Source organism: Desarmillaria tabescens (assembly GCF_030435595.1).
Source record: "Desarmillaria tabescens strain CCBAS 213 chromosome Unknown EV420scaffold_11, whole genome shotgun sequence".
Taxonomy (NCBI): Eukaryota; Fungi; Basidiomycota; class Agaricomycetes; order Agaricales; family Physalacriaceae; genus Desarmillaria; species Desarmillaria tabescens.
This window is the reverse complement of record NW_026848310.1, coordinates 62,688-83,334: the sequence shown is the minus strand read 5'-3', so window position 1 is coordinate 83,334 and position 20,647 is coordinate 62,688. Positions and strand designations below refer to the sequence as shown.

The window sequence follows — 20,647 nt, the reverse complement described above, 5'->3', positions numbered from 1 at the left end:
CATTGATCTAGCTTATCTATTCTTAACGTCCTGCTTCCAGCATCTTGTCGACTTCCTTCCAAACACGTTCAGTTTCATCCAAAACATAGCCGACAGTCCAATCACTGCGGTCAGAGTGCAATATTTGCGGCATTTTTTGGAGTTTCGTTTGCCATCCATACGTCCAGAACCTTGGACTCGTGGCCCAGTCACGAAACGTCACGGGATTGAAGGCCTGTCCTTGGGGCGCGCAGTACACAAGCAACGTTGGGTACCCAAGAACATCACCCTCATACCGCCTTCTATCTACCAACAGTGGAAAAGAGAATCGGCGGAGATTGGGCATCATGTGGAATGGGATGTCCTTCACCCACTCCGCGACTGGGTATTCCTGAGGAGAAACAGAGGAAAGATCGTGATAGGGTACCCACATGGACAGATGGGTGATGCTCCTCAAGAACGTAGCCCCCTCGTAGGAGGACGTGATCGGCTTCCATCTGACAAAGTTTCCCTCGAAAGTTACCCGGCGACATTTCCAGTCCTCGACCGGTCTGGCACCGTCACTGGCAAGGCCATTATACAACAAATGCATCCCGTAAAAAGGCATGCCGATGGACTTGGCACGGGAGATGACCCGGTACAGGGAGGAATAGTCGATGCCATCATCCCGGTCGATGATCGCTTCATACGACTCGGAGCACCAAAATCTTCTGACTAGGAGTGGGTAGCTAAGTGCAAGACGTCGGGGCACTCGACGTCGGTCCTGGTGACGAACGGAGCGCGCGAACAAAGTGACATCCGAAGTAGAATTGAGTACGACAGTGTGTAGGAGATGGGGCATCGTGTGCTGGTACATCAAATAGGACACGCGTGCTAAGGCTACAGCTGTGCTGTATGATGGTTTCACTATACCAACGTTTCTCGCATCAGGGAACACTGGGGACGCGGCGTAGGCAATAATCTCGAGGAAGAGCTCCATCGGAAGACTGAGAATAGGGAAGATTTTCTGTTGTGGGTGGGATCGAGTTTGTGTGCGAGACTGGTATGGTAGGTCATGCCGATGACGGTGGCCTGAACGGTGCATGGTTGAATAAGTGGGTATCTGGTTCCGCGGAAACAGATGTGGGGAGATGTGGTTGAAAGATTGAGGGTCTGTTTTATACAAGGCACGTAAATGTGGCATGCGAGCTGGTCTTTATTGTTGTCTAACACTGAAGTTGTCTTTGGAAACAGTTGCCAGTGGCTTCGTGAGAAATGCCCCGAGGACAATGACCAAAGCCATCAGTCCATTCTTCGAACTCTTTTCTCTACCAATGTGCGCTCGTACATTGTAGGACAAAAACGTCGGAGTTCAGAGTTGCGTGGGCGCTGACCCCTTTTGGAACATCGCTTCAATCAAAATGCCACCCTGGTTCGCGGGCAGGCACATCAACAATGGGAAGGTCACTTTCGCAACAAAAGGACGGTAAAAACCAAAATCGATTGGAAGTAGAAGGGCAACACTAATAAGGCGCTCCTAAAGCAGTCCGTGAACAATATATAGAGAAAGCAAATGCCAGATTTCTTCCTGCTAATAACAAAATTAAAAACTTCTACGAGTATGAAAAACTGGGTATATAAGGCGACATGAGAGACTCAAACATTTATGAGCTTGAGTCGGACGCGAATTCCCACGACATTGTGAAGACGCCGGCATCCGTGCTGCCATGCAAAGCCGTGAAAAGTCCCGTTGACATGTCTACATGAACATTGGCAAACGTATATACAAAGATAGAAGAAAGGCGTACCAATGCTGCCAACGGCGCACGAAGGGCATGAGTCTCTTACAAGACCTTTCTGAGTTTCTCCAGTAGTGGTGTCCGTGATGGAGACGTACTATTGTGAAAATTAGTCTGTTGATCAACTTTTTGAATCAGAAAGGGAACGCACGGTATTACAGTATTCGCCGCTGCCGTAGGTAGTAGAGTCCAGAGCAACGATGTATTCGCTGTCTTTGCCGGTATCATCTTCACCACAATTGCCAACGCCGACTAAAATCGAGATAGAGCTCTGGTCAGACGCGAAAAAAAAATCCGCCAATAGTACTAACGGTAAAAGTAGGTAGCCTATTAAACAGAATGTCAATTGATTGGAATTTAATCAGGAGGTTAGAGCTCACCTCGCCAGTCGTGCGTTTCTGGACCCCTTGCGAAGGAATGGGCACAGAGAAAACGAAGGTTTGGAGGCATGCGAAGAAGGCAACGAGAAGAGCAGCGACAGAGAACATTTTTACTGAGGTTTGGTGATGTTAAGGAGACGAGAGGTTGAGAAAATGAGATCGGTCAGATCGAGGTGAAGTCTAGGGAATGTGATGGGCACTGAACTAGCTAGAGTTGAAGCGCCGAGTGTGTGGAGTAGATGCAAGTGAGTGAGTGTCAAAGAGTAAGCTAGGGTAGGCGTAATTTCCAAGAGCAGCAGCTATTTATTGGACCGGAGCAAAGTCCAACAATCCCCTTGTAGTAGTCGGCCGCATTGTCTGGCTAATATTTCTTTGTGAATGAAATGACAAAAGCGGCGCAGTCCCATTAGTGATTGTGCCCTGAATTTTTTTCGCAGCGAGAGGGTTGCGCAGCCCGAGGGCCCTCCAGACCAGGAACTCGTCATAGAGACAGTGGAACGGGTGGAAAGACCATAAGTGGCGATCGGCGGTGGCGCGAATGTCCATAGATGGAATCAGGGCTAATTGCTCTTGTTGTGCAACGGCCCCCATTGGTGGACTTTCCACCCGATCGATCCTTGTCTGATCGAATCTTCGTCAGCGCTGGAGTCCGTGTGAAATTTAGCACAGGTTGCGACAAAGAAAGCCATCGCGGTTCCGCGGGTGGGCCCTGCTTGGGGCGGTAGGTAAATTACTAGCGAGATCTCATTGAATTAACGCGAACCAAACGCAAGCTACATCTGAGAGTAAGCATTCCCTGCAGCCATGAAGATTTAGTATACGGTGTGTAGCCTCACACATAAAATTTCGATAATACTGTGCACGCCACGCCCTGGACCAGACCTTAGGGTAAGCTGTAGCGTGCGTACATGTACTGCGGGACCGTAGAGCGGCAGGCACGTTCAAAACCTCCACATTGGTTGGTGAATATTGTTCCATCATATATGCATGAAACCGGTGCACGAAGATTCCGTCCCTTATATTGGATGCTGTGATCTTACCTTCGGATCTTTCTTTAGCCTTCCAAATTGCGAACCTGACAGCCTCTGCGTCTTCCCAGAATTGTGGTTCAATACCATCCATCATCGATTATAACGCAAGTTCATTCCAAGCAACAGATAAAGTACGGGTGGATACTTATGGAGGAAAGTTACACGCCGACACATGCGCCTTCACCGACAAGATCCATTTTTCAGCGGAGATTTATTTTCGTTGGAGACAAAGTAATTTCTTCGTTCTCCAGATGCCGCGAAAGCCTTGATACTTCCCAGACTTCTCTTGTTTACTCGCGCTTGCCGTCATCTGGAAGTGGGTTCTCTTGCATGCATCTGACCCGTCAAGATGCTCCTGAGGTCATCGCACTGGAATGCGCAACTGACCTGTATCTCGACTTCTTCCTTCGAGGAGGAAAGCCTCACCTCAAGGTGTTCAACAACCTTCTCGTGGACGGAATGGCTGGGCTGGAGTGAGAAGAGCATCCCCGTTGAGAACATTGACGTACCCATGTATATCCTTGCGTCATGCTCCGCGTTTAGGTCAGTAAGGGCCAAGCAGAAGTGGCTGAGGGTGCACTCGTATCAAGAATTTGCGTCCCTTTCTATGGTGAGAGCCCGTTGATGGTCCGCCTCTCGCCCAGGGTATGATTTGTATCGTCCGGAAATTAATGATGAACTGCAACGTTACATAGACCACTATTGCAAGGGAACCGACAACAGCGGGCCAGGCCGATGCACACTGCTGGGTTCAATAATAACTCGACAAAGACAATTGTTGAGATACCAGAGCAATAAGTTCCTCTAGCATGCTCCAAGAAGTCCAGTTCACTGAGTTTAGCAGCCGTCCCCACCAGAGTTCACGATGCCCATAGCCTGACAGCGTCCAGTGTAAACGGGAAAAAAAAACTTCTTTTCTGTTCCATTTGACCCAACCTTTGATTTTTCCCGAATAGAGGACTTCAGTTTTACTTCCTCAAGGCTACCGAGCTCTTATGCCAAAATCAAGCATTGGGTCTTGCAAGGAACATGACGCTTTGGACGTTGTTGTTCAAATCCGGAAGACCGATGCCAAGGGCAATCTTCCGAACACCTCAACTATCTCTGTCCAGTTCCTGCTGAAGTGCCGAACACCAATACGGTGAAAACACTTGGTCCGCAAGGACCCATTCGGAAATTGCGTAGCGTCAGCCACCTCAACAAGTCAAAGCGGGAACGAGTTGTATTGCGCACACGACAAACGTGAGCGCATGTTCTTCAAGGCAAGATCGTGTGGCGTGCCGCTGGAGATTCCTCTTCCGCCGATCGGTATGGTGTTCGCTGAGAACGAGGTTGTCGTGGTCAGGATATCCAGACATGACGCGGATAATCCAAAGATGGAGATTTGTGCGTTGAAGCAGCCCATGGATTGTAACGTTGGAGATCATACAATCCATATGGTGGGAAGTATGACAGCAGCCTCGTCTTGACGGATATCAATGTATAGCCTTTCGGTTAGTGCGCGCATACGCGGATCTGAATATATATTACAGTTAATATTCAAAAGCACATCCCCGATTGTTGAACTATGCCGCAAGACAGAACAAGTTGTTTTGCTGCTTTGTCCAGGTATTTTTTTCGTAGGTTGTTCAGAGCTCAAAGAGAAAAAGAAGGACCATCACTTGATGGACGAAGCTCAGACAACAGTATTAGCGGTCTTCCACGGCGTTCCTAGGAAAGCTCGATAGTGATAATCCTATTAAATGCGCAGTTCCGAGGTGCGACACTGAAGCTAGAGATGTGCATTCCATTACATGCATACGTATAATGTACGACGTGTGTGTTGCAGGTTTTTCTCAGATAGATAACGGTTGGCACACGGCCAATACAACCAGAGTTAACCGCCTAAGCAATAAAGGTATTCCGGGGGCATTCCGTAGGTATGCCGTGATAGGTTGTCATAGACCATTAAGAATGTAGTTCCTACGTGGCAACTTGTTTTGTGTGAATGAATGCCCGAACTATTCAAGGGTCAGTGGAATACATTAGGGCGAGATCTGGCTCGAGGTAAAACAGCTCCTGGCCTATGTCCGTACGATCAAGAGCTTGAGAGTGGTAAGTTGACACCAAGGAAAATTTTTTTGATAACGTAGGGGCAGGAGAGCCGATGGAACACCTTCGAGTAGTTAAAAGGAGATTTTGGACGGGACGGAGCAACAAGTCAGCAGGCGTGGAAAAAGAAAAATATACATCCGGATTCGGACCGGGCCTACTCCTGTTGCCGGACCGGCGGCATCTTACGGCACCCCGTGAAATGCTGATATAGCGACTGGCTCGATCATTACACGAACATCTCTCTCTCACAGGTCCTCCACGATGCCTGAAGCAGTAATATCTGGAAAGGAAGTCGCTCAGCACAATTCGCGCGAGAGCTGTTGGATAATAGTTCACGGTAAGATGCGTAACTCTACCAGTGTAACAGATGTTCATTCTCCACAAGGCAAGGTCTACGACGTCACCGATTTTTTGGATGGTGTGTAGGCATTGATATCTGAATGTACGTTGTGACTGGTTGACGGGCATAGATCATCCTGGTGAGAACGCACGAATGTTTGACTCGACTGTGGTACTCAATCTGCGCCTCAACAGGCGGCAGCAAAATCATCCTCAAATATGCGGGAAAGGATGCTACGTGAGCTCTGGATTTCGTGGAGCTGGCACCTTTCTGACGTGGCACAGGGCAGAATACGAACCAATTCATCCTCCCGACGCCATCACTACTAACCTACCCCCAGAGAAACAGTTCGTCCCCTCTTCCCCCGGTTCGGCTATCATCTCATTCAGTCATAAATAGCCTTGGAACAGTTGAAGCTGGAACAGTCGAGAAAGTTGAGGTAAAGATTACTGATGAAGAGAAGGCACGTTTGGAGCGATTCGAGCTGAGGCCACCTCTGTCTGAAGTTTTGAACTTGCACGATTTCGAGGTGCGTGGTAATTGGTCCTTTGCTGTTCTGAAGCTCACTTTGCAACAGTATATTGCGAAACTGGTTATGCCTGAGAAAGCATGGGCGTACTATTCATCCGCCGCAGATGACGAGATAACGCACCGAGAAAACCACGCTGCTTATCACAGGTTTGGTTTAGGCGTGTTGACATAATCAAGTCGCTTACCAGTCGCTCAGAATATGGTTTCGGCCTCGAATCTTGCGGGATGTCACACAAGTAGATTGGTCAACAACGATACTGGGTCATAAATCTAGTATGCCAATTTACATCGTATGTTTAACCCACTTCATATCCACCGGCTTATCTCTAAAACATGCATCTTTACAGTCGGCGACTGCACTCGGAAAGTTGGGCCATCCTGACGGTGAGCTGAACTTGACGAGAGCCGCCGCGAAACATGGTGTAATTCAGATGATCCCGACCCTTGCTTCATGTTCTTTCGATGAAATTTTGGACTGTGCAAAGCCTGGTCAAGTGCAATTTTTCCAGCTGTGCGCAGTCAAATTATCATGGTTGCCGTTTACTGACACTGTATCGTGTAGCTATGTCAACAAAGACCGGAATATCACGAAGCGAATCGTTCAGCATGCGGAGGAGCGAGGAATCAAGGGTCTTTTTATTACGGTCGATGCGCCACAACTTGGTCGTCGGGAAAAGGTGAGTCATTACTACAGTGCAGCTTCCTCACTCACGTTCTAATACAGGATATGAGGATGAAATTTGAAGCTGAAGATCCCTCTGAAGTATCCAAGGCTGGCGCAGATGGAGTAGACAGGACTCAAGGCGCTGCGCGCGCAATCAGCGTGAGTTCACTCTTTTCCAAGCTTGCTATTTCTTATATAGAATAGTCATTCATTGATCCTGGCTTGTGTTGGAATGACATCAAATGGTTCAAGAGCATCACTTCAAGTACGTTGAATGACCTTAGTTCGTTTCCTCGTCCTGACGGCCAATTTTAGTGCCTCTCATATTGAAAGGCGTACAGTGTTGGGAGGACGCGATGGAAGCTTATGATTATGGCCTGGCCGGTGTCGTTCTCTCAAATCATGGTGGCCGGCAGCTTGACTTCTCCCGGTCAGGGATTGAGGTTCTCGCTGAGGTCGTGGAGAATTTGAAGAAGAGACGTGGCTTGTCCTTCCCTAACGACAAATTCCAGTTGTTCATCGATGGAGGTGTACGACGTGCTACTGACATTCTTAAGGCGGTTGCTCTGGGTGCAACGGCTGGTAAGCCTGCTTCAGTTGCCAGTGACGTGTTCTTATGAGTGCTATTAGTTGGCATTGGCCGGCCTTTCCTATACGCATTCTCTACGTACGGAGAAGATGGCGTTAACAAGGCGTTGCAAATACTACATGTACGTGGTATCTGAACCATTGGGTTAATCTTGAACTGACTTTACTGAGTCAGGATGAGTTTGAGATGAACATGCGCCTCCTTGGAGCACCAACTCTCAGGAACGTCGTTCCAGAGATGGTAGATATCTCAAATCTCCGGTCACATACAGTTTCTGTGCCAGACGATAGACTATATGCCGGAAACTGTGAGCGTTTATTTGTCTATTCGAAATTCAACTACACAATAATTCTGTTTTAGATGAAAGCTTAGAACATGCTAAGCTCAAGGTCGCAAGCATGAAATCTAGGCTCTGAAGTTTTACTAGAGTACCGTTGCTATCTTTTGTATGAACCTCAAGCTATAGAATTTACTTGACTGGACGCAAATAAACAGATGACGTCGTCATACCAACCCATGTCCACTATGATGTCCGCCATGAAGTCAAGCCGTCTTTGGCGTCACTGCCCCAAGTCGACTAACTTAATGGTAATTTATCTTCGCATGTCTCCAAAACGGCAGTACCTCGCATCCAGCAGCTCGTCAAGTCTCTCACGCTCATTCTCACCACAGCCGAAGCGATTCAGGTCATCGACGGCTGGCTTCGGGTCTGAATCTTCAACGGCGACTGTTAACCCGTTACGCGTCCACATCATCGAGGCCAAGCTCAAGGTCAAGGAGATAGCAGAGCTTCGCTCAATACTGGACAGTGGGGAAGTTCTCGGTGAAGCAGACTCGGGCCAGTTCCAGTTGGTTTACGAACCAGACATGAAGGATGCAGACGTGATAGTCACCGCAGTGAAAATGAGGAAGCGGTTGGAGCGACATATTGACTGGGATCTCGCGGTGAGTTCCAATTGTGTGGATGGGACGCGTCCGCTGAGTAGCGAGGCGTAGGTGCAAAAATTCGTTATCACACCAAAATGGCTACGGGATTGCGCCAAAGTACATGAAGTCTTACCATATGATGACTATATCGCCGTTCGCTCGTTGCGCTCGTCAGCCCCGGTTCCAGAAGACCCGTCTGCCAGTGGCCTCGGGGAAGTTCATGACAGCACAGAAATTGACTACCGGAGTCCAACCTCGTGTCGGCGACTTTCACCTTTAGAGTGTCCGAATCAAGAGTTGGCGGAGAAATTAGGATGTACTGCGTCACTCAAGAGAGCTTGAAGGGAAAGTTATGAATACCTTGGCTTATGAGAGGGCTATCGCTGTGGGTCACAATTTGTCTGCCATCTGGGACGATAATGATAACTATGGTACGACAGACAATCAAATGTGAGAGATCTCGTCTGGCATCTTTACTTCTGAACAAATAAACGCGACGCATATAGCGTATCCATTTGTTATAACCGAAGACCTCCTCAAGACGGAAGTCTCAAATTTGGCACATTTGGGCCAAAAAACTGTTGCCAAAGTATTGTGCTTCGTCTGCACTTTTGTACACCATTTCACGTATCGCTATCTAGATCAAGGAATACCTTCGTTCGGGGACGATAAGCGAGGCTGGTGCGTTGCTTTCCTAGTAATTTGAGCAATCGCGTTCCAACAAGCTACAGATTCTATCATCGAAGATCCGAAGGTATCAAGCCCTAACACTCTTCACATCCGTATATGGAATAGGTCCTGCGTACGCCCGGCAAATGTACGACGTTGAAGGTCTTCGGACTCTCAAAGATCTGCAGTTCTATTATGAGAACCTGGAAGATTCTGCTTCAGCGGGGTCAGATGCTCCTAAGCAAAAATCCCAATATATGGTTCTCACCACTACCTCGGAGAAGACGCAGGTGCCAACATTAACTTCCCTAGAGGCTATACGGCTTCAAGAGGAACTAAACAGCCCTATCCTCCGAGACGAGACGGAGAGAATGCATACTATTGTCATGGACGAGCTAGGACATCTGCAACCCGGCTGCTCCAGCACCATTACTGGGAGGTAAGGCAGAGCAAATAAAGAAGAGGCATCTAAAAACACATTCGCATCTAGTTACCGCCGTGGCAAAAAGGGTAGCAGTGATATTGATATTGTCATTACTCATGAGAACCTGAAGACTGCTGGGAATCAAGTGAAGAGTCTCTGTGAGCAGTTGGTTCACAGACTCTACAATCGTGGTATGTCAGGATATGCCTTGTCTGTCATCTCGAGTTGACGCGTCTCGGTGTCAATCAGGTATAATTACTCACCTTATGGGTGCGTCTTGTTCTCCGGTTTGTTTCAATTCTGCTGAGAATTCTTGTAAAGGCTTGTCAAATTTCGGCGATACTTCCTCACGAACAGCAGAGCGAGGTTCCCTTTACAAAGTGATGTCAGTGTTCATGCTGCCGTCCGATGGAACTAGCGCCAGGTTGCATCGAAGGCTTGATTTGATCTTCACAACGCCTGAATTGTATTGGACAGCTGTTGTTGGCTGGTATGTTGTCCTCCTAGCAGAGCCCTTTCTTATCTCATTATATGCTAGGACTGGTTCGAAAATGTTCGAAAGGGACCTGCGGTTGTGGGCAAAGGAACGGTGTGTGTCACTTCTTATCAGCCCATCGGTATCCTTACACATTGTGAATACTAGAGGGTTCAAATTTGATAGTTCCGGAATGTGAGTAGCTTTGCTGATATGGCCGCGGAGTGGTGCTGAGAAAATTCCCCAGAATGCGTCGACGGGATTCTCGCCCTTACTTTCCAAAGAGCGAAGCAGAGGTCTTCGAGCTATTGAGTCTTCCTTGGATTGAACCTACAATGCGCAATGCCGATGTTTGATCACAATGGCATAGGGCATGGCGTCGTGACCAGCTTTTCGTTTGTTTTAGGTTGCCTTTCAGGCGGTCCTTGGAATGTATAAATATATCATCTCTGGTCTCAAGCTGGAAACGTCAGGGTAGCAGAGCAAGCGGATGAATATCCGCCAGAGACCGATCCAGTGATATACATACAAGCGACTCAAGCTTTTGGTTGCCAATAGAATCTGTGTAGTCTGCTTCAACGTAATTCTTTACTAAAATGCAAGTTGATGCACTTGTACCAGCAGCCTGTTTAAACCTTGAGAATCATGCCTTTGGTACGCGCCAGATTTTGGTAGATGGAAGTGTGAACATAAAATACAAGGAGGAAAATAGACGCGTAAGTACCTAAACAACCAAACGGGGCAAGGCGCGTCTGAGGCGTGGGAAATTTTTCCTTACCCTTGTACTTCATGTCGACCACCTTTCTTCCAGAAGGGATGCTGGATCCTTTGTACCCTTTTCTGCTGTTAGCTTCAAGTGATATCGAATACGCCAAAAACTATGTCCCTCTTGCCTGACGACCTTGTCCCGGTGTCTGGGTAACCGAAAAGTCACTCCCGCTCGCTGAGACCTTGTACTCGTCACCTCGACTCCAGCCATAAAATGGTCCTACGCTGAAGCGAAAAGTTCGACGGTACTCGCCTACCAATCTTCCCTCTCCTGTTTCCCCACTCTGAACACTCAAATGGACTCGCGTGCTCCCATTTCGTTCTCTGCGGTAAGAAGGCGTGGAGCAGCTCAGCCGAGACCCGTCAAAGACGCCCCGAGGACTGGCTTGAAAGCTCTGAAGACGTTCTTCGAGGACAATGTGTTCCTTTTCTGCCAATCGCCCGAGGAAGTCGCCAAGTTTCGTCTCAAGGTGCGAAACCAGGAGTGGAAGGCACGTCAGCTGTATGAGACCCTCCCACACACAAATCTCCCAAGCAACGAGTACTATCCTTTTATCCCTTGACAGTATGCTACTGACGATATCATGTTCTCTAGATACGTCCAGGTAGAATTCTACTCTCAGATGAACATGCTCTATCAGCAAATGGAGCCTGACATTGACATGATGTTCCGACTGGATGAGTTTGGAGGATTGGACCTTCGTGCGTTGCGCCGAAACTGGGGGTTGCAGACTTGCGTGGTATGTGATTGTTTCCTTTTCTCTGTTGTAATCGTAACTGATAGCGTCTAAACAGCCCATCCACCCCTTGCGATGGGAGCTTGAGGACCCCGCTGACCGAGACTGGCTCAGTCCTCTTGCTGTTGCCAACCTCTGCGAGCGTGGGCTAACGATCAAGTTCACAGGTACGTGTTCTTTCTTTCGCATCCCGCTCAGCTCTTATTCATACGTGTATGCAGAACCTTTTGTCTCCAAGTTCACGATCCGGCAGCGCCAACTGCGCGCTTCTTACAGGGCTTTCCGCGCCTTCTCTGACCTCTTCCTCTGCTATTTCATCTCTCGCCTCGACCGATACACGCCGTTGGTTAATTGGTATCGTGCCTTCCAGAGGATCCCTGCAAAAAGACTTAAGGAAATCGAAACAACGGTGCTTGGGTTCTTTGTTGTACTCGCTATCGGATCAGTTTTTTACAACCATCACCTCGACTTGTGGGCCCTTGCTGTGTGGCTCAAAGAGATTATATTGTGTTTGTTCTATGTTCATTGACTATATGTAACCTATGCCTTTATGCTATATGCCTCTATGCCATCTTAATCTATCGTACGAGCTACCCATACAAATATATACGGCTTGAGAACATTGCGGCATGGTGCCGGTTGAATTTCCAATTTCTCTTTTATCTGATTAGATTTCTCTCAGGCACAAGAGTACTTACAACGGTCCGAAGTGCCGACTGGCGCACTTGGATGTACTCACGCCGGTTCGACGATTGAATGTAGCATCTAGAAAATTCCCACCGGAAATGAAGTTGAACGCCAAGCTATTGCTAAGGATAGGATACAGCTGCCAACGCTCTGCCAACAAATTTCGCCAATTGAAATTGTGCCCCAGTTCCCCTGATCATTTTAAATTGTCCTGTCCTTGTAAATTTCGGAACTCCGGGGTGAAACCCACCGCAACTGCGCCAAAATGAAGGCTCACATGCTCTCTCGTGCTGACCGAGAGGGTCGTGCGACAGGAAGGCGAAAGGAGGGAGAAGTGACGTCACCGTCATGCTAAATTAGTGGTCGGATCAGTTGTAGGCCTAATGCGCGCTTCGTCGCTTCGAGTCACCTGTTCCAGGCATGAGAGCTGTGTCAAGTAGTACCGGTAACATATACAGCAAGGGATTGGTTCGATCCTAGCTCAACGGACGAAATGTCTTGGGCGCATGATACTTCAAATATTCAAAGTCGTGCTAATTAATATTCGCAACCTTGACCCACAATGACCCCGGAGCCTAATAATCGTTATTATCGGCATGAAACTGATACAACGTTGCAGTCCATGAGCTACAGACTGGAATCCGGGGAAGATGACTCATGTCACGGGTGTGACGAATTGGGACGACGGCCTTAAAAGTTTGGAGGTTCCCTATTTATTCTGCTTTACTCCTCTACTACCGGCCCCACGCTCAGCGGCAACTTTTTTCCCATCGCTCTCCCTCCCTTCTTCTAATCCAATGGTCCTGGTCCAGCCCACTCTGGGATTCGTCAATCCCCCAAATTATGTCTTTCCTCATCATCGCCTGTCTCGTGTTCTCCGGGATCCACAAAAGACACCAATAGTGCTGGTAGCGTGCGGGTCTTTCAGCCCTGTGACTTATTTGCATCTACGCATGTTCGAAATGGCGAAAGACTACGTCCGACAGAACACCGAATTTGAGATCGTTGGAGGTTATCTTAGTCCAGTCAGCGATATGTACAAGAAGCCAGGCTTACTCAGTGCGCAGCACAGGTGAGCGTCTATTTCCCCCTTGTCCCCAAGTTCCGAGTTACTTTCTGCGCGCCATGTGCATCGAGCGAATAGTTTTGTCTCTGCCAGGCCCGTCGTTCCGGATCTGGGCCGGTTAAATACCTCGGCTAGATGTCGTGCTTCTAAGCAATTCTGATAACGGACGTCGTACATTTTTCAGAATATTCAGCTGATGATTTTTTGTGTAGAATTGCAATGTGTTCTCTCGCTGCCGAAGATACTTCGTCATGGCTCATGATAGATTCATGGGAGGCCGTACAAACGTATCAACGGACCGCCGTTGTCCTTGATCATTTTGATCACGAGATAAATACTGTCCTAGGCGGGGTACAAACAGAGGACGGCGAACAGCGAAATGTTCGGGTGATGCTCTTGGCTGGTTCAGATCTTATTGGAACGATGTCCGAGCCCGGGGTCTGGAGTTATCAAGATGTAAGTTCCTTGCTAAGCGGCGACCTTGCATTTTCTCATTGTTCTTCAGCTTGATCACATCCTGGGACGATATGGGTGTCTTATTGTCGAACGCGCTGGGTCAGATATGGATCAAGCGACGGACAGCCTTGCACGCTGGCGTCACAATATCTATTTGATCTCCCAGCTTATCCAGAACGACGTCTCGAGTACCAAGGTACGTCGGTCTATTGGGTTTATGTTCTGATTGCTCAAAGCTACACCAGGTTCGATTATTCATTCGCCGGGGTTTATCTGTGCGATATCTCCTGCCAACACCCGTCGTGGACTATATCGAACAGCATGGGCTGTACCAGGATGACAGCGCGTCGGTGTCCTCTCCGACGATAGGTGAAAAAGGCAAGGAGCGTGACCAGGCGGGAGGATCGAAGGAGATCTGTTCATAGATCAGTCTCCCCACTCGGTACCATCACGAGGACAGTGCGTCGCGTGTGGGGAAATAGGAGGTAAGTCAACCCAATTCCCATGGCTCATGATTTGACTACTCACGGCGCTCCTTCTTCCTTCTAACAGGGGATATCCATTAAACTGTATGACCAATTATAACCACGGGGAAGATCAGGAAACGAAGTCCATTGGGTGTACAATTTGTATAAGCGCTTGGCTGTTGACCCTTTCCAAGGAAAAGATGTCGCTACTGTTATTTAACATGTATTTCTGGACGAAGAGGAAGAGAAGCAGGTGTTATTTATCAGATATCTAGAAGTATGGGCGGACAGATCCTAAGAGCGTAACAGCTCGGCAGGGATGAAGTTGGTTCGAGGTTATATACCTGACGAGGGAAAGCGTTTTGTGGCTGAACCGATAGATGTCGCTTCCTGAAAATAAAGAGTGTATCACTGGCCAGTCAATTTAAAGAGAGTGTCGGGCGGCTGTCACCTGTGTCGGCTGGGCGGGCCGTGCTTACATTTCGGCGCAGTTTTTCGACTCAATTCCCTACCATGTTCGAGGGCAGCACGAGAAAGAGGAAGAGCCTTCCCTTGGTAAAGTTCTTGAAGTCGCTGAAGTCGAAGCTGTAAGCTGTGTTGTCTGGCAAGTCCTGGCTTTTTATCTTTTGTTTTCGAAGACCAAGTTCAAATATTCTTTTAAACAGGCTTCTAACTCGGCCTGCGCTTAAACCTCCCTGGCTGGACGTCAGCGTTATACGAATAATAGATTGACTTTCTACATCGCTATGTTGAATTCCACAAACTTGATAGTACTGCGTCGGGCTTTCATTCGAAACCGCCTTGTCTGGGTATATGCTATGATAAAAATTTCGAGCAAATCTTAAGGGCACTTCGTCTCCTCTTCTCTTTCCATCACGCGTATTCTGTCTTTCAGAGCTGAACCCAATGCATGGCCCATTGTGTCTTCGTCGTCTGGTGCCGAAGTCGCGACTAGAGAAAAGCATGCAGACGCGTCATTTGAACACCGGACGCTGTATATCATCTTTTGTGACCCTTCCTCTAGTTCACTATGCCCAGTCTTTCACCGGCGCCGTGTCGGCTGGAGGGCATCACCTTGGAACTACACACGCTTAGCTTTGTGATAGGCTGGGGAAAGGTGGGCGTGAAACGCGTCAAGGGCTTATACGCGTGTATGCTTTGTTATGGCCCACTTCAATTCTTCACTACCTATGGATTGTAGGGACTCTAGACCGAGTACCGGTGCACGTTTTAGCGTGTCGTATCCTTCCCTTCGTCCCCGAATTTCTCCTGATGTGATAAAACTCACCTTAGAATGCTAATACCGAAATTCCGAGCAGTCTGTGCCTGCGGGCAATTGGTGCCCGAAATGTTTCGACCGGTACTGTTATCGCCTGGGAGTGCTGTACGGGTTCAAATGGGCATTGCTCCTTTTTTGGGATACTTGCTATTTGGTAGGGCTCTGCTATTAGGTGCCTTTGAGGTAAGGGATTCACTTTTTACTACTACGTTTGTTTTAGTAATTTGGTACCATACTAGGCATGGTTTCTCCCCGCGCTGGTATTCATCACCTCTGTGTGGCGCAGATGAGCGCTATAGAGTTTACCTCGCATTCGTCGGATCCGGGTACAAACCCTATGAAGTTCAGAAAAGGTATAGCTATCCTATTCTGTGGGTCCTCTCGCCATTTCCGCTTACCTCGACGATGCAGATTACCTGGGCTATATGCGAATTTGACCCTTTTTGGTTTATTGTTATCTTCGCATACGCTCCAAGTGTTCCCGGTGGGTAAGGAAGCCTCAGCAGGTGGTCCTGGATGTTTGTAAGTTCAGATCTGGCTGTTGCTTCAATTGATGCGGCACTCACACTGTTTGAGATCGTATCATGAATGTATATCCCCGATTTCCTGATAGGAATGATTGCCTCGGTGGTGAACAGACGTCCCTTGTGTTGCGACGCAAAGAAGATCGCGGTTGCAGCGGCAGAAGTGAGCTTTGGCAGGATTGTCGCAACTACCACTTATCGACGAGAAAATTTCCCGAACTACATTCTGGGAATCAATGTATACGACGATCTCTCTTCAGGTGCTTCTCCTGATCCTACTTGGTATCACGACCGTTTACTTTTGGACCTTTTGGTATTAAAACAAAACAACATCGCTGAAAGACCATAAAGCCGTGGTATTCCTATACACACTATGCTCATCGGGTTGTTTTGACTTTTCGAGAGCAGTAATACAGAATCGACATCAACGTTTTCTCATCTGCATCTCGGATGAACACGACGAGGTGGTTAGTGGTATACATTTAAGCCGGGTACCAGTAATCCCGATATTAACAAGGGGCTACAATGACAGGTAGAAAGGCGCAAGGCCTCGGGAACTATCAAGCCGGCTCGACGAGGGCGCGAGTAGACAAGTATTCATCATGTGGATGAAGGGCATCCAACCAATTATACCACCGATGTGCCTCGCCGTGATAATAATGCGACACGGCCTAGTAGGTACCCATTGCTGGAGGAGTTAGAGAGAGCCCACCAAAAATTGCCTAGAAGGCATCCTAGGCAAGGGCGGGATGTGGCGGGCCGGCGCTTTGAAAGAAAATTAGCGGTCGGCGTTCGCCGAATTCACTTGAACACCGGCTACGACGCGCCCCGTCTCGATTTCTACTTTCCCGGCATTCCTAGACGCGACATCTTCATCCTCGGAACCACCTGCGGCCCATGGCAGTTCGAAGCGAATTGGAAGCCATTCTCGATGGAATTTGACCCATAATAGTGGGTAACTGGGCCTTAACTTGGTCTTGCAGGGGCAAGTTGGCTATTATGCGTTGCTAACACGTGTATACTGAGTCTGGAGTATTCATTTGACAGCCCGCCTACCATGCGATGATTCGAGCGTTCCACCTTGAATTTCTATTACGCCCGGGTACGGTATATACCGACCTCTGACGAATAACCGAAACGTGTGGATGCCTAACAGAACGTCGATATACGGCCTTAAGTGCGATTCATCTCTAAAAATGTTGGGACGAAGGCCTCAACATCACACTGTACGATAGCGTTACGTGTACGTCCATCGCAGAACTCCGCGGGGGTAGAGGGAGACATCGAAGTCTTGTATGGCAAGTAAGCTTCTTCATTTTGCTTTCAGAGTATACTAGACGCAGGATATCTTTCTGAATAGGTCTTCCAGGTATCCAACGAAACACCTGAGTTCCAGATTCCAGTACGCTGGTAAATGGATGTTGAGCGCCTGGAATTGTGATCAGCACTACGGTGCTCACCTCTGCGGGTGCACCTTTTCTGCGATGGGGTTCTTCTATCTGCAATCAGATGCGGTTTCAAACATCTTGCCTGTCCTTCTGCTCTTCCGGCTTCTACATCATCGCATGCTTGGTCATATGCGTCGAGTTATTAAAGCATCAAGAAACGACGTTGAGGTCCTCCATCTTCTTGCATCACCATCATGTCCATTGCGTCTTCCAGGGCCTCTGCTGAACATACAACAATGCTCTATGTGAAGCCCCCATCGTTGTCGTCTGATGTCGAAGTCGCGGCTAACGGCTAGCGGCGGCGAGCAAGTTGACGCGTCGTTTGAACGCCAAACGATGTATGTGTTGCTTTTGGCGTCCTTCCTATGCGCTATGTCTAAAATTTCCCAGGCGTCGCGTCGATTTACGGTTGTTACCCATACTTGGAGCTCTTTACGCGCTAGCTCTCATCGATAGGTCTAACATGGGTGTGGCGCGTCTTGCGGGTATGGGCCCAGCTCTTGTACGTATACATGCATACTTTTGATAACCGTTGATGATTACTTATGATCTGCAGGGATTAAGTGTTGGTGCACGCTACAGCATCGTATCGTGCATCTATTTCATCCCTTACACCCTTCTGTTCGTCCTTGCTTCTTTTGACGTGTTGATATCCATCTAAACACTAATTTGCATAGTGAACTCCCAAGTAACATGTGCCTACGTGCGATTGGAGCCCGTAGTCTCCTGACCGGCACTGTTATCGCTTGGGGTGCTGTACAGGTTGGAATGGGCTTCGTTCCTTCTTGGGGATACTTGGCACTCTGCCGGGTTCTTCTAGGCGTCTTCGAGGTAAGACTATCCCTATTCAATCGCACGCTTGACTCACTTCGGTAACCTACCAGGCGGGGTTTTTCCCGGCCTTGGTGTTCATCGTGACCACTTGGTAAGCCGGTCAATTATACTCACCCCGCGTTACCTCGTATTCATCGGCCTTAGGTATAAACGCCATGAAGTTCAGAAGAAGTGCGACTGTCCTATGCCATGGATGCTATTACTAGTTTGCTAACTTTCTTGATATAGATTAGCCGGACTATATATGGCGTCAATTCTCGCTGGTGGATTCAGCGCCATCTTGGCATACGCTCTGAGTCTTCTTGATGGCAAAGGAGGCCTCGGCGGGTGGTCCTGGATCTTTGTGAGTCAGGGCTTTATGCTGAAGACCATATATATGGATTGGTTCTTACGTATTTTCATAGATCATCGAGGGAATGGTCACCGTTGTGTTTGGGATCGTGTCGCGGTTATATATCCCCGACTTTCCCGACAAGAACGACTTCCTTAGTGCTGAACAGACTGCCCTTGTGTTGCAGCGCGTTGAAGAGGACCGTGGCGATTCCTTGCCTGACTCACTGAAGGGAAAGGTGTTGCTGCATCTCAGTGATTGGAAGGTCTGGGTCTATGGTCAGTATCTGGTCACCTATCTCCGATATCGCTCGTTCATAGCAATACAGCCGTGATGTATCTGTGCACAACTATCCCGGCGTATGCAGTTGGGTCCGTGAACTAATACCCTTCTGGACATTTATAGTCCTTTGACTAACGATGTGTCGCAGGTATTTTGTGACTCTGATTTTGAGCGGGATGGGATGGAATTTGGAGATGTCCCTGTTACTTGTAAGCTCCGGTTGGCTAGGTTCGTCACAATGCTAATGGGATTACCTCCCTGCGCGGAACGAAAAGAGTGCTCCCCCATACATTTTCGCAGTAAGTAATCGGACTCCCGGTTTGAAACGAATTGAAAGTTCACGACTTTTCACCTATAGGCTGTTAGTATCTTCTTCTTTGCGTGGTTATCCGACAAATATCACATGAGAGCTTTGTTCATCACCATACAAACGCTGATGACCATAATCGGATTGGTCTTGACGGCGTACTGTAGCCTCCCTGGCTGGCGTTATACTGGTGAGTCCGACGATTGATTTGCTCTTGTATTCTGCATCCGTTCCTTTTACTAATCTTTCATGACAGGGATATTTTTAGCTAACGCAGGTTCTGCGGGATGTATTCCTGGGAATCTGGCATACGTACGTCTCCAATCTTCTCCGCGCACTCCAGCGTCAATGCTGATTTCCATGATCAGGCTTCGAACAACATTGTCTCGCACTCTAAGCGGGCTGTTACTACGGCGATCACCGTCAGCTTCGGCGGAATAGGTGGGATCATTGCGACTACTATCTACCGTCAACAAGATTTCCCGCGATACATTCCGGGGATCATTGCGACAATCTCCCTACAGGTACTTGAATTAATTCTACTTGGCGTCTTGACGGTACACTTCTGGTATGAGAATAAGAAGGCGAAGGCGAAGGTGGAGGGAGATGGTCAGGTCGGAGTCTTTTTATACACGCTATAATTATCTGGAATGGTTTTGGGGTGGATTGGAAAGCGCTGCTTTACCTTTTATGTTGAATCTAATCTATTGCTTCTGAATTTTTCTTTGAAGAGTGGCCTACTTCTGCATGTAACAGTGGTCGGTGCACGGATCCGATCTGCTAGGATCTAGCTGTACTTCAATTTCGGTCCTTGAACATCCCAAACTGATGTTGCCTACTTGAGACGACCCTTGTTTTCATTGAGATGCGCTGAATGAGCTTTATATAACGACCTTCTACGAGGGGACCAGATCTGAACTTGAATAGCTACATTGAAGAGGTAGTAGCTTTGGTGATCGTTCCGCGGCTGTTAAGTAGTCGAAAGTGCGAGGTCTGCGCGCACCACCGATACCGGTGTTCTATAACTTTAAACTGTATATATCGTTTCGAGCCGGTCTCTAATAAATCTGAAGCACGGCGGGGATAGGATTTTAAATCTTGGGGAAGTGGATAGCGGGTGGTATGGATCATATTGAACTAGGGGACTTTTCGGACACTAAATAGCTTGAAACTGCATCGTGTAGATATAGTTAAGAGTCGCTCTTTCAAAAAAAAGTATTCCTCCCTTGTCCTTCTTCCCTGCAAGATGAAGGGGCTCGGAAGCTGGCATACGGCGTGACTCTCGGATCCTTCCGTCTATTTGGTTTTGTGTAGGATCAGTAGCTATTTGTCGGCAGCCGGAGCCGCATTCCTGACGAACTCGTACCTTTGTTATCCTCAAAGTTTGTTGGTCCACATTGTGTCAACTTCCTTCAAACCAGCCGCACTTGGTCAATTCGTCGTTGCTCCGAGGTCAACATATACCTCGGCAAAAGATCCCGCAGCTCGTGTTCCTCGGCTTCCGCCATTTCTTCTATCTTTTGCAGCGGAATCATACACTGGGTTTGATGGTGATTGGCAGTCATGTTTTACTCTCTATT

At 48.2% G+C, this 20,647-nt stretch overlaps 8 protein-coding genes across 8 annotated transcripts; 6 read left to right on the top strand and 2 right to left on the bottom strand.

The window, feature by feature from the left end:
• Nucleotides 1-22: 22 nt before the first annotated feature.
• On the bottom strand, nt 23-1,063 carry EV420DRAFT_1640418 (uncharacterized protein; the record flags this gene model as incomplete). Its single annotated transcript, XM_060477098.1, has 1 exon — nt 23-1,063. The coding sequence occupies one exon, from the start codon at nt 1,061-1,063 to the stop codon at nt 23-25; it is 1,041 nt and encodes a 346-aa protein (XP_060332808.1).
• A 329-nt stretch (nt 1,064-1,392) lies between these two features.
• Nucleotides 1,393-2,340, bottom strand: EV420DRAFT_165573 (RlpA-like double-psi beta-barrel-protein domain-containing protein-containing protein). Its single transcript, XM_060478850.1, has 5 exons — nt 2,138-2,340; nt 2,069-2,084; nt 1,909-2,009; nt 1,767-1,854; nt 1,393-1,717 (listed from the first exon to the last, which is right to left on the bottom strand). Exons 1-5 carry the CDS (start codon nt 2,243-2,245, stop codon nt 1,623-1,625), a joined length of 408 nt encoding a protein of 135 aa, XP_060332807.1. The 5' UTR covers nt 2,246-2,340; the 3' UTR covers nt 1,393-1,622.
• A 3,123-nt stretch (nt 2,341-5,463) lies between these two features.
• On the top strand, nt 5,464-7,888 carry EV420DRAFT_1762255 (FMN-dependent dehydrogenase-domain-containing protein). The gene is made up of 16 exons (XM_060480694.1): nt 5,464-5,599; nt 5,648-5,680; nt 5,733-5,741; nt 5,797-5,839; nt 5,887-5,949; nt 6,002-6,131; nt 6,180-6,280; nt 6,330-6,423; nt 6,481-6,644; nt 6,696-6,810; nt 6,858-6,956; nt 7,002-7,062; nt 7,113-7,379; nt 7,428-7,507; nt 7,561-7,693; nt 7,747-7,888. The coding sequence occupies exons 1-16, from the start codon at nt 5,524-5,526 to the stop codon at nt 7,800-7,802; spliced, it is 1,524 nt and encodes a 507-aa protein (XP_060332806.1). The 5' UTR covers nt 5,464-5,523; the 3' UTR covers nt 7,803-7,888.
• Nucleotides 7,889-10,504, top strand: EV420DRAFT_1529104 (DNA polymerase mu). Its single transcript, XM_060472531.1, has 11 exons — nt 7,889-8,331; nt 8,383-8,609; nt 8,647-8,702; nt 8,820-8,902; nt 8,955-8,994; nt 9,076-9,421; nt 9,473-9,597; nt 9,656-9,676; nt 9,728-9,896; nt 9,945-10,076; nt 10,129-10,504. The coding sequence occupies exons 1-11, from the start codon at nt 7,903-7,905 to the stop codon at nt 10,235-10,237; spliced, it is 1,737 nt and encodes a 578-aa protein (XP_060332805.1). The 5' UTR covers nt 7,889-7,902; the 3' UTR covers nt 10,238-10,504.
• Nucleotides 10,505-10,660: 156 nt separating this feature from the next.
• Nucleotides 10,661-12,067, top strand: EV420DRAFT_1529096 (uncharacterized protein). Its single transcript, XM_060472530.1, has 4 exons — nt 10,661-11,190; nt 11,245-11,389; nt 11,445-11,553; nt 11,608-12,067. The coding sequence occupies exons 1-4, from the start codon at nt 10,946-10,948 to the stop codon at nt 11,913-11,915; spliced, it is 807 nt and encodes a 268-aa protein (XP_060332804.1). The 5' UTR covers nt 10,661-10,945; the 3' UTR covers nt 11,916-12,067.
• Nucleotides 12,068-12,870: 803 nt separating this feature from the next.
• EV420DRAFT_1477792 (uncharacterized protein) lies at nt 12,871-14,020 on the top strand (the record flags this gene model as incomplete). The annotated part of the gene is made up of 4 exons (XM_060469443.1): nt 12,871-13,145; nt 13,352-13,595; nt 13,645-13,791; nt 13,841-14,020. 4 exons carry the CDS (start codon nt 12,871-12,873, stop codon nt 14,018-14,020), a joined length of 846 nt encoding a protein of 281 aa, XP_060332803.1.
• Nucleotides 14,021-14,575: 555 nt separating this feature from the next.
• Nucleotides 14,576-16,185, top strand: EV420DRAFT_1477791 (uncharacterized protein; the record flags this gene model as incomplete). Its single annotated transcript, XM_060469442.1, has 7 exons — nt 14,576-14,649; nt 15,101-15,179; nt 15,356-15,446; nt 15,562-15,694; nt 15,753-15,863; nt 15,980-16,103; nt 16,126-16,185. The coding sequence occupies 7 exons, from the start codon at nt 14,576-14,578 to the stop codon at nt 16,183-16,185; spliced, it is 672 nt and encodes a 223-aa protein (XP_060332802.1).
• A 1,468-nt stretch (nt 16,186-17,653) lies between these two features.
• EV420DRAFT_1267159 (major facilitator superfamily domain-containing protein) lies at nt 17,654-19,708 on the top strand (the record flags this gene model as incomplete). Its single annotated transcript, XM_060467373.1, has 13 exons — nt 17,654-17,815; nt 17,870-17,934; nt 17,991-18,144; nt 18,198-18,238; nt 18,292-18,318; nt 18,376-18,490; nt 18,552-18,756; nt 18,807-18,849; nt 18,909-18,969; nt 19,036-19,059; nt 19,119-19,257; nt 19,324-19,379; nt 19,436-19,708. The coding sequence occupies 13 exons, from the start codon at nt 17,654-17,656 to the stop codon at nt 19,706-19,708; spliced, it is 1,365 nt and encodes a 454-aa protein (XP_060332801.1).
• Between the last annotated feature and the right edge of the window lie 939 nt (nt 19,709-20,647).

Bases quoted from the DNA above. Each gene is read 5' to 3' on its own strand.
- EV420DRAFT_1762255 (XM_060480694.1), top strand. From the start codon at position 5,524: ATGCCTGAAGCAGTAATATCTGGAAAGGAAGTCGCTCAGCACAATTCG. The intron at 6,811-6,857 runs GTGAGTCATTAC...GTTCTAATACAG, and splicing joins AACTTGGTCGTCGGGAAAAG to GATATGAGGATGAAATTTGA. The intron at 7,508-7,560 runs GTACGTGGTATC...TTACTGAGTCAG, and splicing joins AGGCGTTGCAAATACTACAT to GATGAGTTTGAGATGAACAT.
- EV420DRAFT_165573 (XM_060478850.1), bottom strand. From the start codon at position 2,245: ATGTTCTCTGTCGCTGCTCTTCTCGTTGCCTTCTTCGCATGCCTCCAA. The intron at 1,855-1,908 runs GTGCGTTCCCTT...TTTTCACAATAG, and splicing joins GCGGCGAATACTGTAATACC to TACGTCTCCATCACGGACAC. The intron at 1,718-1,766 runs GTACGCCTTTCT...ATGTTCATGTAG, and splicing joins GTGCGCCGTTGGCAGCATTG to ACATGTCAACGGGACTTTTC.
- EV420DRAFT_1529096 (XM_060472530.1), top strand. From the start codon at position 10,946: ATGGACTCGCGTGCTCCCATTTCGTTCTCTGCGGTAAGAAGGCGTGGA. The intron at 11,191-11,244 runs GTACTATCCTTT...CATGTTCTCTAG, and splicing joins ACAAATCTCCCAAGCAACGA to ATACGTCCAGGTAGAATTCT. The intron at 11,390-11,444 runs GTATGTGATTGT...GCGTCTAAACAG, and splicing joins GGGGGTTGCAGACTTGCGTG to CCCATCCACCCCTTGCGATG.
- EV420DRAFT_1529104 (XM_060472531.1), top strand. From the start codon at position 7,903: ATGTCCACTATGATGTCCGCCATGAAGTCAAGCCGTCTTTGGCGTCAC. The intron at 9,897-9,944 runs GTATGTTGTCCT...ATTATATGCTAG, and splicing joins TGGACAGCTGTTGTTGGCTG to GACTGGTTCGAAAATGTTCG. The intron at 10,077-10,128 runs GTGAGTAGCTTT...AAAATTCCCCAG, and splicing joins AAATTTGATAGTTCCGGAAT to AATGCGTCGACGGGATTCTC.